General features: G+C 41.9%; 1 protein-coding gene across 2 annotated transcripts in view; it reads right to left on the bottom strand.

The window, feature by feature from the left end:
* The window catches only part of GOLM1 (golgi membrane protein 1), a 37,954-nt gene extending 22,276 nt beyond the window's left edge, over nt 1-15,678 (bottom strand). Inside the window, exons 1-3 of one of the 2 annotated variants that reach the window (XM_009273136.2) lie at nt 15,533-15,678; nt 10,921-11,042; nt 8,225-8,404 (exon numbers count right to left, since the gene is read on the bottom strand). In XM_009273136.2, coding sequence (XP_009271411.1) covers nt 8,225-8,404; nt 10,921-11,019 — 279 coding nt within the window. In that variant the 5' untranslated portion in view covers nt 11,020-11,042; nt 15,533-15,678. Of the gene's footprint in view, nt 1-8,224; nt 8,405-10,920; nt 11,096-12,974; nt 13,027-15,532 lie in introns of those variants that run through there. The other variant, XM_009273114.2, reaches the window with a different exon arrangement.
* Between the last annotated feature and the right edge of the window lie 2,379 nt (nt 15,679-18,057).

Raw genomic sequence — 18,057 nt, 5'->3', positions numbered from 1 at the left:
GGAGGCATCGGCCGCCGCTGGGGTAGATGGTGCAGACCCCCCAGCTGGAGCCGCGGCCTTGACCCTCAGACGAGTGCCCACCATTCTGCCTTGAGGGTCGGGTAGGGTGAGTGCCCTTGACCTGTGCCCAGTTGCTGGGTTATGTGCATGCCGAGTCCCCCACTCGGCCCATGGAATGCCTCTCCTTCGAAGAGGCGCCCTCCCTCGTGAACTGCCACGCAAACCGCCGCGCCACGCCCTAGGTGACGTGACACGCCCTGTTTGCCCGTCCTGTTGGCAGTGCTCCTGGTGGCGGCGCTCCCGGGGGCTGCCTTTAGGGGGAGTGGGGTGTGGCAGCCGTTGCTCCTGGCCCCGCCCACGCCTCCCCCCCCGCCCTGGTGAGAGCTGCGGGCTGCCTGCGGGTCTCTGCGCTCCCCTGTGGGTTCCCCGGCTCAGGAAACCCCTCTGTACGTCGCCATCTGCCGCTCCGCTGCAGGACGGGCCTGCACTGGAGCTGATCGCCTCTGCGAGTGATGGACCACTTATTTGACAGTAAAACAGACAAGTGTTAAATGTTTTGTACATTAGGACAATAATAACTGTGATTAGCTGAAGTGAATAAAATTATTTGCCATGTGAAAAAGGCTCCTTAAATCACAACAGGGGGAAAAAAAAAGCATGCCTTGGTCTTTCTGGATTGCATATAAAACTTCCTTTTGGCAATGCCACACCTACCTCCCTGAATTTGTGGGTAAAAGTCCAGGAAAAAGAATCACGAAAATCTAGTTCGCTGTTTAACTTGAGAAGGAAATACTGTTTAATAATTTACAGGGCAGCGCCCCAACTGCCAACTTCCAATCCAACTGTATCAATAACGTCAGGCTTTCCGTTCCTCCTTCTGTCGTCCAAGTGTTAACTAATCTTCACCTCATGGCTGTGAATTAGGCAGACGGGGTTTTGGGGGGGGGGGGGGGAGTATGCAGGTCAAGAAAGCAAACTGGAAGCACTCAGCAAACACATGCCAAAACTCAGCTCTAGGAAGAAACTCACATTTTAAATCTCATTCAGCCACAAAACAATACCTATGATCCCTAGGAGTCAGAACCCAGCTTTTGGAAATTCACTATATCACCATATCAAAATCTGATCTTCTGTGACAGGGTAACTCTGTAACATCGAACCAGTTTGCTGTATTTGTAAACACGTCTTGCACAGAAGTCCTTCTGACTATCATAGAGGAAGAGTCATCCTCCTGACTGGAGTCAATGCTGTGGACAGCAGGTCTTCACAAACCAAAAATCAAAAGCCACACTGCAACCAGCAGCGATGGAAAAATCTTGCTCCAGCTGGACAGCAAATTTTTTAATGACAACTGCCAGAGATATATTTATTTTTTTTATTCACTGCAGAACATGTCTACATAAGTCATAGTCCACTTAACAAACACAAAAATTAAAGTTATTGTTTAAAAAAACCCAAAACATAGCGCAGAAATACCTGTGAGGAAGCTTTGAGATAAATTATTTCAAAGCATATATTTTGAGCACACACTCTGAACTATGTACATGCATTTGATCGATTAATGCCTTACACAGTAGTCCCCATAAACATATTCCTTGGAGGCATTACTACAATAACTCCTTCAGCATTTGCTACCATCATAAATCAAGCTAACCCAAGCACACTGAACCGATGGATGACCTTTCTAACACTGACTGTAGATGGTGTATATAAAAGCATGAGATACTGCAACAGGAAAAAGGAATAAAATGGCAAAGAACTTGATGTGAGCAACACTGGTTTCAGAACTAAAACCTAAGAAAAAAAGGGGCTTTGCATTCACAAACATAGCTCTCACAAGGAGAAAAAGACGAGCCACAGCATCAGTAAATCAGCTGCTAAGAACAAAACCAACTGGGAACAAAGCAAGCTGGGAGCGTAAGATTTATACATGCAGAAACCAGCAGAAACAAGCATTTATAATCAATCAGGGAGAAGGAGGGCACCCATTTCATGATTAACTCAAACAGATCTAAGTCCTTACTGTAAAGAAAAAGAGCAGTTCTGCCTTGCAAGCTCCTACTGCTCCCACCACCATGGCTGCAGAGAAAAAAAAGCCGTATTTTGATTATGTGTTGTTCATTTCTTAATTATATCTGGAAATTCCCACCCCCCTTCTCTATTGTTGCAAACACACCTACACACACACACACTTTCCTAGTAACACGCATCATCAATTCTTTTCTCTCTTTATACTCTTCTTCTTCACCACTTTGAAATAATCTTCAGGAATAAAGAAACCATTTATACTAGCCACAAAAAGGCTTTTTCATTCTAGGCCATGAGATTAATGGCTAACTGCATATTACTGTAAGTGGGGAAAAAGTTCATAAATAAGACCCCTAAGAAAATATTTCGCTTTTACGTTGGTCTGTGTGCTGCACTCTCATGTATACTTCAGTGGAGGAGCACCAATTAAAGCAAGTCTAAAACAAATTTCAAGCCCAAAATGGAGGAGACATTGTTCATTTAAACCTATTTCTCACTGAACTGAATTCCTTTCAGAAATTACAGACTTTTCCCCATCCTCAATAAAGAGAAAAAACCCCAACCAAACAAACAACAAAAAAACCCAAAACAAAAACAAAAACCCAGCTCTATTCCCGAAGAGTGATCCTGGTAAAAATCAGGGACTCAATCTTGTTTCACATCCTCTGCTAAAAGCAATCTAGACTCTCTTTTTTTTGTGATGAAGGACACATGCACCATGACATGGTGCAGTTCAGTCCTCAAAACTACAGAAACCACCAAAATTGTAAAGTGTACAATTTCTTACACTCTCAGCAGAAGAGAGAGGAAGTTGACACATATGAGTAAGAAATTACTTTTACAGGTGCAGGGCAACAGCAAGTGGATTGGAGAAAATAAGCCCTGTGCAGCTACAGGACTTATATGACATTGTTGTATTTAATTAAAACCCAAATAGTAGGCAGTGTAAACGAAACAGAATCCTATGATGTGAGAACCTTAATGTAAAACCTGTACAGGTATATATAATGTACTTTCTCCTTTCCTTTTTGTCCTTTCATTTTGCTATGAAGGGGTAGAAATGTTCCAGTAGTTAACTCTTAAGCTACACATACTCTAAATTTCCACTCTTCGCGTGCCTACAGTTCAGCTAGTCCCAGACCATCCTTTTTTTTTCTCCACCACGTAAAAATATATTTTAAACAGAGGTACTCTTCTAGACCTCTGCTGTACCAGTTATGAGTAAGCAGACTGATTTCTCTTGCTAATTTAGTAACATCGTGCTATGACAAGTAGAGCAGGGTGCGAGGCAGTGCTTGCTTTTCCTTAAAGCCTTTTCAAAACTAGAAGATGCAACATTGTTTGGTTTAAAAAACAAAAACAAACCACACATAGGCATCTTTTCACACCAGGCTTTCTTCTCTCTCCCCCCCTGCCCAGTGTCATTCCTTTTGAGCAGAGCTGACTCTCCGCATACCGATAGGTATTTTGTCTCAGAAGGCTGTGCTGGGAATTGAAATTTTCCCAGAGGGAGGGGATCCGAGAGCAGCTGTGGCCAGTGTTAAAAGACACTGAGCAACAGGACAGTGACGTGCTTCACATATAACGTACAAAGCCTGGCCCCTCTCCTCAGTAAAACAAGATGTGGGCTGGGGAAGAATTATATAAATCCAAAGAAAATTACAAACTGCAAAAGCATGTTCTAGCTGTTAAAAATAAGAGAGATTACACATATTCTTCTGATAGACTCTTCAAAAAGGCTATCGTGGCTGTGTACATCCCAGAAGCTATGAGTCCTGAATAACCACCATACAGAATATTGTTCTTTAGAAAATTCCTCATGTATTAGAAACAGCCCTTTTTCACTCCTGATTCTTTATCTGTTGTTACTAGGAGTTCGTGTAAGCTCTCGATCTCTTCAGTCTATTTCTGTATGGATTTCCAGAAGCCGTTTGCTAAATCTACATTAATCCTTAAAAATTCAAGCAGATTTTTTAAAAGCAGACTGGCGATAGAAGTGTTTTATACATACTCAGACCTAAGAGAATAATTACAACAGCAATTTCCCAGGATTACATTGCCTCAGTGAATGGTGAGCCCACAGGGTATTTCAGGCTCTGACTACCTCCTACCTTCTATGCCCTCATCCTTTCAGTAGCACAGAGAGAGTTCTACTAGAAAAGAAGGCAGATTTAATTCAATGTGGTTACCACACTGCCACCGACAATGACTTAAACGTGGCAAGTATATTATTGGTGTATTAGTTTGGTATGAAACTAAATCAGTGGCATAATTATTCTGTATTTTATCATCAGAGTAATAAGACATAGTGAGCAGAGACGAACTGCAATTAAGATGGGTCTCGGATGTTACTTGCGAGTTGCTTTTGGTAACTAAGTACGGGAAAGTCTGTTCCCATATAGATTTCTTCTATAACTAGAAGAACCATAATTTCTCCCTGAAAAAGAGGGGGTTTGAGACAGACCATTCACTCCTACACATCAGCTGAAAGTATTTTCATTCTTCTTTAAGAACAACAAGAACTAAACAAAATCCCGTTTATCACTCAAAGATCTGTCTACTTAGTTAGACAGTTTGTATTACTTGTAAAGTGAGTTGAGAGACTCGGGGTTTGGATTTGCATTCATCCTTCCTGGACTAGGTAAATACTCGCTGCTAATCCCCATGGCGTAAATAAAGTTCAGTTCAAGGACCAAGTTTCCTATAGCCAGAAAGGGTGAATTCATCGCTTGCCTCCCAGGAATCCCAGATTCCACTGAAATCATGGAGCCGAAAAACAAGGATACTTGCGTGGCTGTGTGTGTGTACAAATATGTATGTATGCACATGTGAATATACAACACACAGTTATACATGGATATACATACACACAAAAAAAAGCACTCAGAAACAGTCTTTTCTTATACTCCACATCCCATTGTTAAGTAACCTCTGATCCTGGACAGCTTCTTCAGATCAAGGTCCTTACTGAGGAGAATTAAGCTTTCCCTCTCTTCCCTGCCATCATATCAGAGGCATTCCTAAATTAGAGTGGATGAATCCATGCCAACTTGGCTGATGGCATCTTTTGACAAATACACGGGTTCCCAGTAAGACAACTCTCCCTACTCTTAAATCACAGAGTTGGAAAACAAACATCTGTGTAGGGTATTTGCTCATGTGTCACAAGAGCAAATTCTGAATTTGCCACGAAGTAATGCTCGGGCACATACACGCTCTTCCTACCACTTCAGGCTCCTGAGACATGCTCTCCTCCAGTCACAAAAAGCAGAAGACAGGAAAGGAGTCCATTGCACCACTTTTATCTAATGCTTCCTACAGCATCAGCTCCTGGGCTTTCAACAGCAAGCTTCATAGACTATTCCATTACTGAACAACTGCATTTTAGAATGATGGAGGGAAAAGCACTTAAGAGGAAGGAACAGCTATACTAGATCGGCCCCAAAATCCACCTTGCCCAGCATCCTGTCTCTAACACTGGATGCCAAAGGAACACCAAGGCAGCCATAAAGCACAGTATTTTCCAAGCAGCAGCTCCTTCTGGCCGAGGAATGCTTGGAGCCAGAACGAACACCTTTATATTGGGTGGTGGGGCAGGTGTTCATCCAAGGTTATCCAGTTGCTTTTTAATCCGCACAGACCTGCTGCAACTGGGCATTATGGATGTCACACACTTGCAGCTTCACCATCTATTGCGTGGAGAACACTTCTTCTGCCTAGTCTGAACTACAACTTGCTGACTGCATTTGACGCCCATCAGTGGATGGAGAACAACCATGCCTTGTCTCTCCCAGCCACGAGCACTTTCCACACCATTCAGGATCCTGGAGATCCCCATGATGGCTCTCCTCAGCTGGCTGTTGTCCAGCCTGTAACCTACACTGTGGATTGCTGTAGAGAAACTACTGCACAGCTTTGGTTATCCTCCTTGTTCTCCTCCGCATGCCTTTCCCAGCAGTCCAAAACTCCACCGGTGACCTCCCCACAGTACAACTAACCCAGTTTATTTCTAAGCTGCTTTGTAATTTTTGCCTTATCACTCCTGTGATAACACCATCTTAGCATGTGGCTGCATGATTTCTCTACAAGCCATGCATGTGTGGCCTTTTGCAATTCCAGGTGTGAATGCATTCATTAGTCTCCCTCATCCTTGTCACTGACTCTTTCAGAAGGAAACTCCAAGAGACTTCAGAAGCAAGATTTCCTTTTCCAGAAGCCGCTTTGACTCTTCCTCAGACTACCACATTCACCCCCACATCCAAAAACAGTTCTGCCACCACTTTTCCTGGCACAGATGCCAGATTTAATGGACGACAGGTCCTATATGCCCTCTAGACTCAAAAACATCACCACAACAAGAAAGGTGGATTGTGTGGTGGCAGCTACATTTGCCTGGTACCACAGTAATTTGAAGCACAAAGGTTGCACACCATGCTTAGCAGAAGCACTATTTCATCCACCGCGCTTCCGGTCACCAGCTCTCAGCATCCACCCATGTGACCAGCCTGCACTGTACACTCTGTGGCCAGCAATTCCAGTTCCAGTGACTTTTAATAATTCTGGCTAAAGGAAAAATCTACTTACGAAAAGGAAGCATAAAATATATTTCCCTTGTAAAAAAGACTGTAGAGTAAATTAAGCAAATACTCAGTTCTGTTTGCCCTTTTTTCACACACACACCCCTTTTTTTTTTTTTTCTTTTTTGATCTCATGCATGTGCTTTCACTCCTTGCAGGACAGAACTGCAATGCAGAAAGATGCCAAATCAGAATGATGGGTTTCACCAAAATGTAAACTAGGGTACCTTCCCAGAGGATGGTAAATTTAAACAATTCCCACAGCACTCAGTAGCAACACCCACTATTAGGAGGCAGAAGTGACAACAAGACTGATTACTCACTTGAATGCTGTCTGACTATCCTGGGGTATCTTTTTAATAATAAATACATATATTAAAAAAAAAAAAAAATAGACAAACTATACTTCATCTTTTTTAAAGCATACACAAAGACTGAACCCAAAGAGAAGAGAGAAATTATCAAAGAAACATGTTTGTCAGAGAAGACCTTGGATAAAAATTATTTCAAAATAAATTAAAAATATACGTCACTGATGTGCATGTTAATTAAAATTCCACCTTCAGAAGACCTTGGATAAAAATTATTTCAAAATAAATTAAAAATATACGTCACTGATGTGCATGTTAATTAAACAATTCCACCTTCCATTTTTACTCAATTTTTCTTCCTCTATGTCCTTCAAAGATTATGCTGGTGATATTTTGTTCATGCACCACAAGTTTTGAGCAGCGAACCGTCACCTAATGGTGAACCCTTTACCTGAAGAGTACCTATTACCATCATCTGTGTCTGTTCAGTCTGCGGAAAATAATAGTCCTGGAAAGCTGATCTATAAATTTCAATCAAAAGACTCTACAGGAGAAGCATTAAACCCAGAATGAATACTCTCAGCTAAATACTTCTGGCAACAGTGAGAAAAGTGGTATTAACGGCTAACAGCCACTTCCAAGGCAGTTATCAGCAACATAAGGAAAATACACAACAAAACAGTTTGCAAGATACTACACAACAGTAATCGTACACACTGGTATTTAAGTAGGTACGTTCACATTCTTCACAAAAGACTTCCATCCCTCTGGCAATGCTGCACTGTCAAGAGCACTGCCATGAAAGGCTAGTCAAACCTTCTGATGTGTCCCAGTGCTACTGGGTTTTGGAGGCAGAAGTTCAAGGTGCCACAAAATTTGTAATGCATTTAGAAATAAACCTCAACCATTTATGCCTACAAATGTATACAAATATATTTGGGAATACAAATACATCTGTTGGTGCAGCTTCTTCTTTTCCTTAAGTTTTAAAACATTAGCATACAGGAAAGAAAGCCAGAGGCCAACCCAAGGTTGGCAACAATGATTTATAGAGGGGGTAGAGGGTTTTTTCAGAAGTGCTGTTACTTGCAGCTTCCAATATTTCACATATTATACAATGAATGCTATAATGTCCATTCAATGTCCACTTTCTAAATATTATACAATGATACATAAATTAAATGTTTTGCCACACCAACACTGACTGTATGCCCATCAGCTGGAACATTTGAGCAATCTTACTCTGTTGCAGAGAGTGTCTTGGTAAACCAGAGTCTCACAGAGAACTGTGGCTAGAAAAGGCCTTACCTTCTCTTCCTGATGTACTCTGTTGGCATTTTCCATCTGAAAGCTGTGCAAGGACTGGATTTTGTCGATCTGCTCTCGCTGCTTCTCTAGCTCCCCTTGGAATTCATTCTTTTTGAGCTCCACAGCTCCCCTCTCCACTGCCGCCCTGCGGACTTTGCCTTCCAGATCCATGATCCGACCCTAAGGAAGAGCAAATTAGCCAAAGCAAATAGAAATGCTTCCCCCTTGCCGGACTCTCTCTGATACATTCAAGGAGTACCAAATTTCACAGAACTAACAATGCTAATGTCATCAAAGTATTATGTCAGCCAGTGATACCCGCCACATACACAGACACACAAAACCCCCGGTTTTACGTAAATTACCAGTACAGCATATTCTGTAGAGACTATCAAAATTTCAGTTAAAGATACACGTAAAAAAAAAGGTCCAGTAGCTACCAGCAGCAGAAAGCAGGACACTATTGAGCTTAAAAAAAAAAAAAAAAAAAACACCCACGCAAAAAAAAAAAAAATAAAAAAAGATTGCAGTCTTCAATCTTTCTGAAGTACAAGGTCAAATTATCTTTTAAATTTAATCCAGACAATTCCAATATCACTGTACTTCCCAGTGTTGATCCTAAACTAACTCAGAGGGAAAATTCATCTCTCAAATCAATACATTTTCCTGGAAGACCTGGAAAAGAATAGAGGGAGGACAACACTGCCTAACTTTTACGTAAACAACTGACATACAGCTGTTACACAAAGACACATATGAGAAAAACTCATTTATAAGCAGAAAATCATCGTTCTTCTTGATTGCTCAAAGAGCAGTGACAATCAGAGGAAAATTCAACACCATCACATACTGCATGCATAAACACAGAGACATAAGGTAAGGAATGCTATCCTTATATGCTATCACAGCATATAAGGATGCTATCACAGCTTTTTTTTTTCCCTCCCCCCCTTTTTTTTTTAAAGTACATATTTACTTTTGCAGGACATTGTTTTTAAACATTTTGGGTTAAAATCGCTCTTCGGCAGCAAGGAAGGGTACAAAGACAGGCAGGGGGCGGGGGAATATCAACAGAATTTACCCTGGTAGAAAGACCTGGGGATTCCATGTGGATTAAAAAATAGAAATAATAAAAACTGTGCATCTTCCAAGACTCCAAGAAAATGGACGATATCTTCTTATACCACAGTATGCTACGTATTACTGCCTGCCTACTCTGCTTCTCTATCACAGAAAGTGAGAGAACAGAGAAGAGGCAAGGGGGAGAAAGGCTGGGGGCGGGGGGGGGGAAACACTTGCAGTTTAGCTGGAGGAGCAAAGAAAAGCACTTATTCCATTTCGGTCATAATAGCTGCAAAGTCTTGCCAACAAATGAACAGGCTGACACAGTGCTTTAGAAGCTCCATCTGCGCCTTCGGCTATCCTTTTATTTCATTCAGAGTGCATGACTACGCAGAAGTGAAACAATTTTCAAGCTAACTTTGGGAGAAACATACAAGATTATACAGTAAATCAGTAACAGTAAAGAGGACCTTATGTCTCTAGGTTATTGAGATCAAGAATAAGCTAGTATGGTAGCTTATTTTCCTCGCTATCAGCTGCCTCACGGCCACGCAGCAAAGCTTCAGCAGTACTGACACAGTCACTACCTGCTGCTAGCCACCATCCTGAGGCCACTGACTAAAGGGAAAACAAGGGATGACGAGAGTCCCAGAAGACAGGGCATCATACCCTCCACCAAGGGTAAGCTAAGACACATCCTTAACCGCATGGCCAGAGACACGTGTCCTGTCTGAATAGTGCCCACTCCGAGGTAAAACAGGAGTTCAATTCCTACAGCTGTCAATTCAGTACTAAAATGCACCTCAGTTACAAAGAGGATACAAATTCAGTGGAAAAACTTGAGAGGAGCTCTCATCAGCCATGTTTAATCATCAGGTTGTTAGTTTCTAGGTTTGCGTGTTAAAAACAAACAAACAAACAAAAAACAAAACAAAAGAACCCACACATTGTCACAAACCAGTAACTTTATTCACGTACTCCTCAACTTCAGAACACATGCTCCAGAAAGGATTAAAACCCAAGCTCAACCACCACAGACAATACAGCTACCATTAGAAAAATAGCAGACAAGGTAATTATTCCATGTAAGTTGCATGCCCTCTTTAGGGAAGGTTTCTAAGAAACACAAATTCAGATTTTTAGACACAGTTTCTGAACAAGCTAGATTTCCTTGTACTTGGTGGGAAAGCATGCATACATCCTTACGGGTCATGTAAGAAAAAAAATCTAGGGATATGAGCAAACTGCAGATGCCCATTCAGATTAAAAATGGAGAGCCAGTCTCAACGTACACTTAGGAAGAAAAACAAGAGGATGGCATTTGCCACATCTGTAAACTGAAACAGCACAAGATAAGTTCACAAAGCACAAAGTTCGCTTTGTGTGAGCAGAACTAACAAGTACCATACAAGCAGGTCTTCAAGTTTTGGGTCCCCCTCACCTACAAATAGGCATTCCTCCCATTCCCTCCATCTCCCACTACTGACAAGCAACAACTGCAATATTTGTGAAAATTCCTATGACAAGCTGAAGCTCCTGGCCCACCACATGCAGGGGAAGCATCCTTCTTGTTGTGCACTATGTTTATTAAACACACAAGTACAAGACAATATACAGAGCAATAGGAAAGTTACCTGCAGATCCACGCTGCGAGAACTTGCAATCCAGTAATTGAAACCCAAAACAATGATGCACGCCATGAGCGCAGCCACGAGGAGAGGTGGAGACTTCATCCCTCGGCAGCTGTTTCCTAGCCCTACCATTTCAAGAAAAAAAAACAAACCCAAAGAACCACAACAGTGTGGAAACCTGCAAATTAAAATAGACACGTTATATTGCATCCTCCACTATGGCTATTTTACACACATAATGAAACTTTTACTGCAGTAACACAACAGCTGAAGGGACTACACCCAGCAAGGAAGGCATACTGTCTAGATATTTCCATCTGAAGGATGAAGAAAGGCCATCTCGTACTATTAGCTTGTACATAAAGTTTCACATGGACTTGAGGGGGAAGTCTTGAATATTCCTAACAATATAATGAAAATCTGCAATAAACAGAATAAACCAGCCATCTTTTTATCATATATTCCACCCAAAAAGCTAATTAGACAACACTGGTCTAGAGAAAGAGGACAGATTCCTTGTTATCTCATGTAGTCAGATAATAAACTTAGTCTCGCTGTTTCAGGAGTAATTTGCACTTTGCTTCCCAAACTTGGGTAGTTTCAACTTATTCCCTCTGATACTGCTATTTTAACTTTTTGGTTCCAAGCTTGTAAATAAATGAATCAATCAGATTGAACCAAATTACTTTAAGGATAATCTAAAAAATAAAAATAAAATAAAAATTAGCAGACACACTGTTGATTTCAATGGTAAATTGTATTAAGTGATGTTTGCTTTGATCCTCAGCTGCTTTCTCTGCTCCTAACAGAAAATAAATAACCTTGCTTTAATGAATGAGCAGTACCAAGGGTACTACTGGTTGCTATTGAGCCTTGGGTTGTTTCTGTAGAACAGCCCGTCTTAACAGAAAAGCGGAGGCAAAGGACAGTTGCAATTCTGTTTGAACTAGGCCTTATTCACCCTATGAGATGATAAAATCTGGTCTTAATGAGTGCAATAGCACCTAGCTCAATGAATCCTCAAACTCCACTGGGAATCTTGGACACAGTTTGTAATAGATTGCTCTCTTGTAAAGTGAGACCAACTTTTTTTTCTTTTTGCACTCCTGCAGACAAAAGCCAGCACAAAAGAGCACAGAAGATCAAACAGACAGCAAACACGGATGCAATCTGAAATGGGTACACTTACTATTAATATATTGTACAGTCTCTCAAGGTGCATGCTCTTAAATAAACCAAGTTCTTCCCTATGGATGCAATTCACAGGTTGTGATGTATTTAAAAATTAATAAATGGTAGCAACTCTCAAAGGGTTTACATGTGGACATACACTGTAATCACAGGGGAAGAAGGCGATGCCAGCAGTTAGCAGGTACCAGAAATGCTGATTCTACTGTATGTCCAGCACTTAAGTCCTTCAACAGCTCACCTATACCTAAGTGTGCACGTGCACCCTCTGCAAAATCCCCTCTTTCCATCCAATTTAAGATATAACCAGTCTTCCTCTTTTCTCAGCAGGGAGTGGACAATACTGCCAGACTGGTGAAGGTTTCAAATCTATTTGTTCATTTGAAAAGTTTGTGAATTTGTTTATATTTGGGGACCAGATATATATGGAGCCTAAGAGTAAAACGTGGCTTCCTGAAAATGCTGCCTCTTCGTGTACATACACACACACACACACAAAAACCAAACCCAAAACAAACCAAAAAAAGTGTGCATAGCTGCACAGGTCTGACATCCAAGGCCCGAGTTTCTCGCCTAAGGAAACCTCAGCTACGGAGCAAACCAACACATGCAGCACAGCTCCAGTGGACACCCATGGGGCCACGTGCAGCTGAGGTAAGGTCAACAGAAAAAGCAAAGGCATGGGGAGGAACCATGCATTTTTGTTGTAAAGCAAAAAAATCAAGATGCAGTAGACTAAAACACACACATAGAGATATGCTCAAATTTCCAATACAAAGCTAAGAATTGCAGAAACACGTGCATCTTGCACAGGCTATTCTGCTGTGCCATCCTAAGAGGAGTGCCTGAGAAGTACAGAGCCACCTCACCTTACACAGATTCCCTGAAAAGCAAGAACCACAGATCTCCAGAGTGGCAAAAATGAGAGGTGGAAAATGGGGATGATCAGCACCGCCACATCAGCTAGGAACAAGATAATTCATTTACTCTTGTGTAATGGAATAAAATACTACACCTCAAAAAAATGTATATCGGAACCTGTTATGAAGTCATTCATATCTTGTTCTTCACTGTAAGCGTATTAGTTGGTACACTTGAAAACATGCAAAAATTACAAAACATAGCACTGCAAGACAGTGCATCATTCCAAGTGTTACTTGAATAAAATAATCAGTATTTTCCTCCTAGCAGTCAGAAATAGAGAAAGTAGTCCATGTTATCAGCAGTAACAACTTGCACTGGAATTTAACTACTGGATAAATATATGGGAGTAGCTGTTTAGCTCAAAAATTTTCAGAGGTAAAGCAAGTATATTGTTCAAAGGAAGAATGATTAGTTCACCATGCAGCTTAAAGCACAGGCACAAAACCACGTTAAAGGAATGCCAATCACCTACCAAGTACACAAATCCAGCAGCCTCAGAAACTCTTCTGCTGTTTTCAACTATTAAAAACAAGCAGGCCAGAAAGCATTGATTTCACTAAGGCATGTCTGACTTCAGTATGTTGTTCTCTCTAGAAAATCCAGTGTTGTTTGCCCTTAAATAATTTATCTTAAGCAGGAATATATTTTTATACTCAACAGAAGGAAAGGCAAAAGGAAGAGGAAAGAGATGAAACACACAGAAGGATCTTCCATTCGAATAGTGCAGACCCAAAACATTACCTCAGTTGCAATATTGATATTCCCTCTCTCATCAGTTTAAAAATATTAACTGTTTAACTTTCTATCATGGATACACACATGCATGCATTTTGGAGGAGAGATAAGCAAATCAGCTCAGTAAGTACATTTACATGGAAATTTATTCGTACATGCTGTTTTCCAGGAAATAACTGTGCCAAACCAGATGTTTGAGTTGAAAATAAAATACATTTCTGAATTTATGGGTAAGAAAGTGATTTTACTGAACATGAAGGAATCCATCTTCCATGAATGTTTACTACAGATGTGAAAATGAGATACTGTATCACGTGCATCATGCTCTACATCTGGTAGAGCATAAAATTCCTGACTTCTGAACAGCAGATTTCATCCTTCTGCTCTGCCAACCTAGCAGTGCTTCATCGAGAGGGAGATGTTTTAGAATCTTGAGATATTCAAGCAAATTAACATATAGTATACTTTTACTTCCCATATTAACATACTATCAGTCTGAGCAATTCCTTCTTTTATTGTACTCAGCTGAAGTAGGACAGCTGGTATCCAGCAATCTTCCACTACAGATAATTAACATCCACACCGAGTAAGTCTCAAGACTAAGACATTAGAGGCAAAGACAGAGCAAAACAATTTGTGCATTTCAGACTCCCAGAGGAAAGCCAAGTCTCTCTGCTGACAAGGTCTAGCTCTGTATTTGCATGAGACCTGCTGAGCAGGAACAAGCAGAACAGATGAAGAATTCAGTAAAACCAGCGCACAGCCAGGTGAAAGCAAAAGGGGTCCCTTATCCCCGCCCGCCTACCGACCGCCTCCGCCACCACCCAGCCACCGCATGGTACAAAGCCAGCATAAGCCAGAGCAGCGTGTGAAGACCATGTGCAGCTGGAGCAACCACTGAAAAGCAAAGGCACATCTCACTTGGAGGTCTGCACCACCGAGTAAGGACAGAGCCTTAGGAAAACCCCTTTGGAAAAGCAGTGCCATAACCAGAGACAAAAAGAAGGAAAAAACCTGACAAGGAATCCGGGGTTACCAGACAGTGCTGAGAGGACACACAACCCCATACCAGCCATACCCGCTGACAGGTGACCACTCTGCCAAGGCTGGGGAAACCTCCTCCCATCAAGGGACCCCTGCAGATAGACAATGGTGCTATCCCCACCTTTTGCAGATTCCTTCCCAATTTCTCAGTGAGATTCTGGAAGAAATTACCTGTTTTTTCAGATATTGCCATGAAATTCCTATGCCTGACTGCTTGAATAAAAATATACCAGCTTAACCAAGCAAGCTGATCAAAACCTCTTCCACTGACAACAGTTAGTTAGTTATACCCAGACATGACTAAATCAGACTAAAAGGTACTAGAAACTGGGCTTTATTAATTAAAAAAATAAATAAATAAAAAAAGTAATTCTTAAAAAAGTGAATCAGAGAGCAAACATTTGTGTGCTCAGTCTTCCAAAAAAAGGTGATGGTTTGGGGGTGGGTGGAAATGGAGAGGTGACAAAAGTGAGTCAAAACCTTTCATTTTTAGTTTTATATATGGTTAACATACAGTAGTGATCATCCTTGAAAGATAAATCCAATTGTTGGTTCTCACCCACAGCTGGATGTTACCCACAAGTGCCACGATTCACAGTCACATGGCAAGAACCAGTTACAGCCAGCAGCAACCTTTACGCCTTCAAGGGCGCACTGACTGCCTACAGGGGTCAGAAACTGGTACTAATACACTGTCACAAAACACGGCACACAGATTTCTTACCATCCTCTGGAGCAACACTGTTTGGGGGTAAGTTTTTTTTTTCAAGTTTGCAAGTCAAAAGAGGTCAAACAAACGTTTTTCCAGTGGAGATTTAAAGTTTGTACAATGAACTCAAGCCTGCTGACCACAAACTTTCTAAATACCTTTCACAGGAATCCACAAACTGCAGGCTGAAAGGAAAAAACCAACAAAAAACTCCTGAAACACTCAGCAACAGCCACTTTTCAAACTTCTGTACTTTGGATGACTGACTCACTTCAAAGTGGCAACCACCCAAAAAAACAATAAAATTCAAACACCAATGCCACAGGATGTCACTGAGTCACTATTTGCCCAAATTATCAAGTTACACTTCTCACAAGAACAGGAAGGGAGAAGCATTTACAGCACAACATGTGCAGCAACTGCACTCCCATCTTTCTCAGGAATAGTCACCATCTGAGACTCAAATCAGATCTTAGGTCTTCCTTTTCTAACGCATTTTAAACTACAAGTAACAGATCAGAAGAGTATGAAAATACTGAAAAAGCGTTATCTGTTCGGGGGAGGGTGACTTACCACTCCTCCACTAACTATTTTTCAAATCAGCAAGTACCTCTTCTTTCAAATGACTACTTTAGAAGAAGCTAATAACCCATCATCCACAATGTCCTGCCCTTTATCTGATTAAAGGAAAATCCCAAATAGGTGTGTAGCTAAAAAGATGCCAGAGGTTAAGGTAGGTCTCTATTCTGATGAAGGAAGTTAAGTAATCAAAGGTAACTTGACAAAATCTTCTAAAATACCTGCACGAAGTTACACCTAGACAGCATGTCCTGAACTTGTAGACAATACTACTACCACCGGAAAATACTGTGTATGAAAACAAAATTAAACAAGCAAACTTATACACCAGAAGGATCTCAGCAGTTAATCAGACTGTTGATTTCTTTTTAGGAAAATAGTTTATTGTGGGTATTTTTCCCATATAACATGAACTATCTTGTTAGGATCACAATTAATAGGACACCCGCCTGATCTCAAAAAAAGACATTAGGAAATGGAGTACTGTAAGTTTAGATACATGGTGAGAAAACCACAAAATTGCTACCATCCCCCCACCCCTGTGACACCACATGTATGGTTTCACTGTAAAACATGCAAACCTCCCCCTAGAAAAAAAAAAAAATTAAAATCAACATTGCAAATAGTTCTTTATGAGCAAAGTGCTGTTAAGATGTAAGATGAAGAGCCATTTAAAAAGACTCGACCCAAGAGCAAGGTTAATTAAAAACCTGATCAACTACTCCCATCTTCAAGTTGACAAGGGATTCCAAAAGTGAAGCAAGGTAAACCTCCTGGGTTCAAGAAATAACCCCAGTATTTATTGCGTACCCAACAGCTGAATCAAAATTTCGGAGGAGGTGGGGGAAACACTTTGCCAAGAAGAAGTGGGAAGGCCTCTGGAAGCACGAACTTGCAAAAAGAACTTTAGGGAAGTGATGGTGCCCCTCTACTCGGCCCTGGTGAGGCCGCACCTCCAATACTGTGTTCCGTTTTGGGCCCCACACTACAAGAAGGACATTGAGGTGCTGGAGCGTGTCCAGAGAAGGGCAACGAGGCTGGTGAAGGGTCTGGAGAACAAGTCCTATGAGGAGCAGCTGAGGGAACTGGGACTGTTTAGCCTAGAGAAAAGGAGGCTCAGGGGAGACCTTATCGCCTTCTACAACTACCTGAAAGGAGGTTGTAGCGAGGTGGGTGTCGGTCTCTTCTCCCAAGTGACTAGTGATAGGACGAGAGGAAATGGCCTCAAGTTGCGCAAGGGAAGGTTTAGATTGGACATGAGGAAAAATTTCTCTACTGAAAGAGTGGTTAAACATTGGAACAGGCTGCCCAGGGAAGTGGTTGAGTCACCATCCCTGGAGGTATTTAAAAGACGTGTAGATGTGGCACTTAGGGACATGGTTTAGTGGGCATGGTGGTGTTGGGTCAACGGTTGGACTTGATGATCTTAGAGGTCTTTTCCAACCTTAATAATGATTCTATGATTCTATGAAAAGCCATCAACCACCCCAGCGAGGGTAAGAAGAGACAGACCTCCGCAGCTCCGCCTGTGGGGAGGGAAAGCAGGGAGCCGGCTGAAGTGGGACTGGCTCAGAAGAAGGAGGAACGGGAACGGTTTCAGGGCTCAGCCCTGGTGGGAAGGGACCTCCAAAGACCGTCTGGTCCGACCTTTCCCAGGAAGGGGAGCCTGGAGGAGATCATCTCACACCCTGCCTTGTTACGGCCCTTTCTGACTTCTAACATCATCGTTATTCCTACCCCTGCTGTGAATATCCGGAGTCATTTTGGCCTCAACACGCTTCTCTCTGTGCAAAAAACCCAGAGAGGGAAGACTGACTGAACAAAATGTAGTAACATAAAACGCTGTTAGTGTCAGCTATGCACGCAAGCTAAGCCCAGACGAACCACCCCGGTACCTCCGCTGGCATCTACCCGCGGCGAGTGGGAAGCTCCCGCGGGACGGAGCCCGCCCGGGGCCGCAC

The sequence above is a fragment of the Aptenodytes forsteri genome, unplaced genomic scaffold, assembly GCF_000699145.1.
Source record: "Aptenodytes forsteri isolate BGI_AS27 unplaced genomic scaffold, ASM69914v1 Scaffold154, whole genome shotgun sequence".
In the NCBI taxonomy this organism is placed as follows: Eukaryota; Metazoa; Chordata; class Aves; order Sphenisciformes; family Spheniscidae; genus Aptenodytes; species Aptenodytes forsteri.
This window is presented reverse-complemented; position numbering and strand designations above follow the sequence as displayed.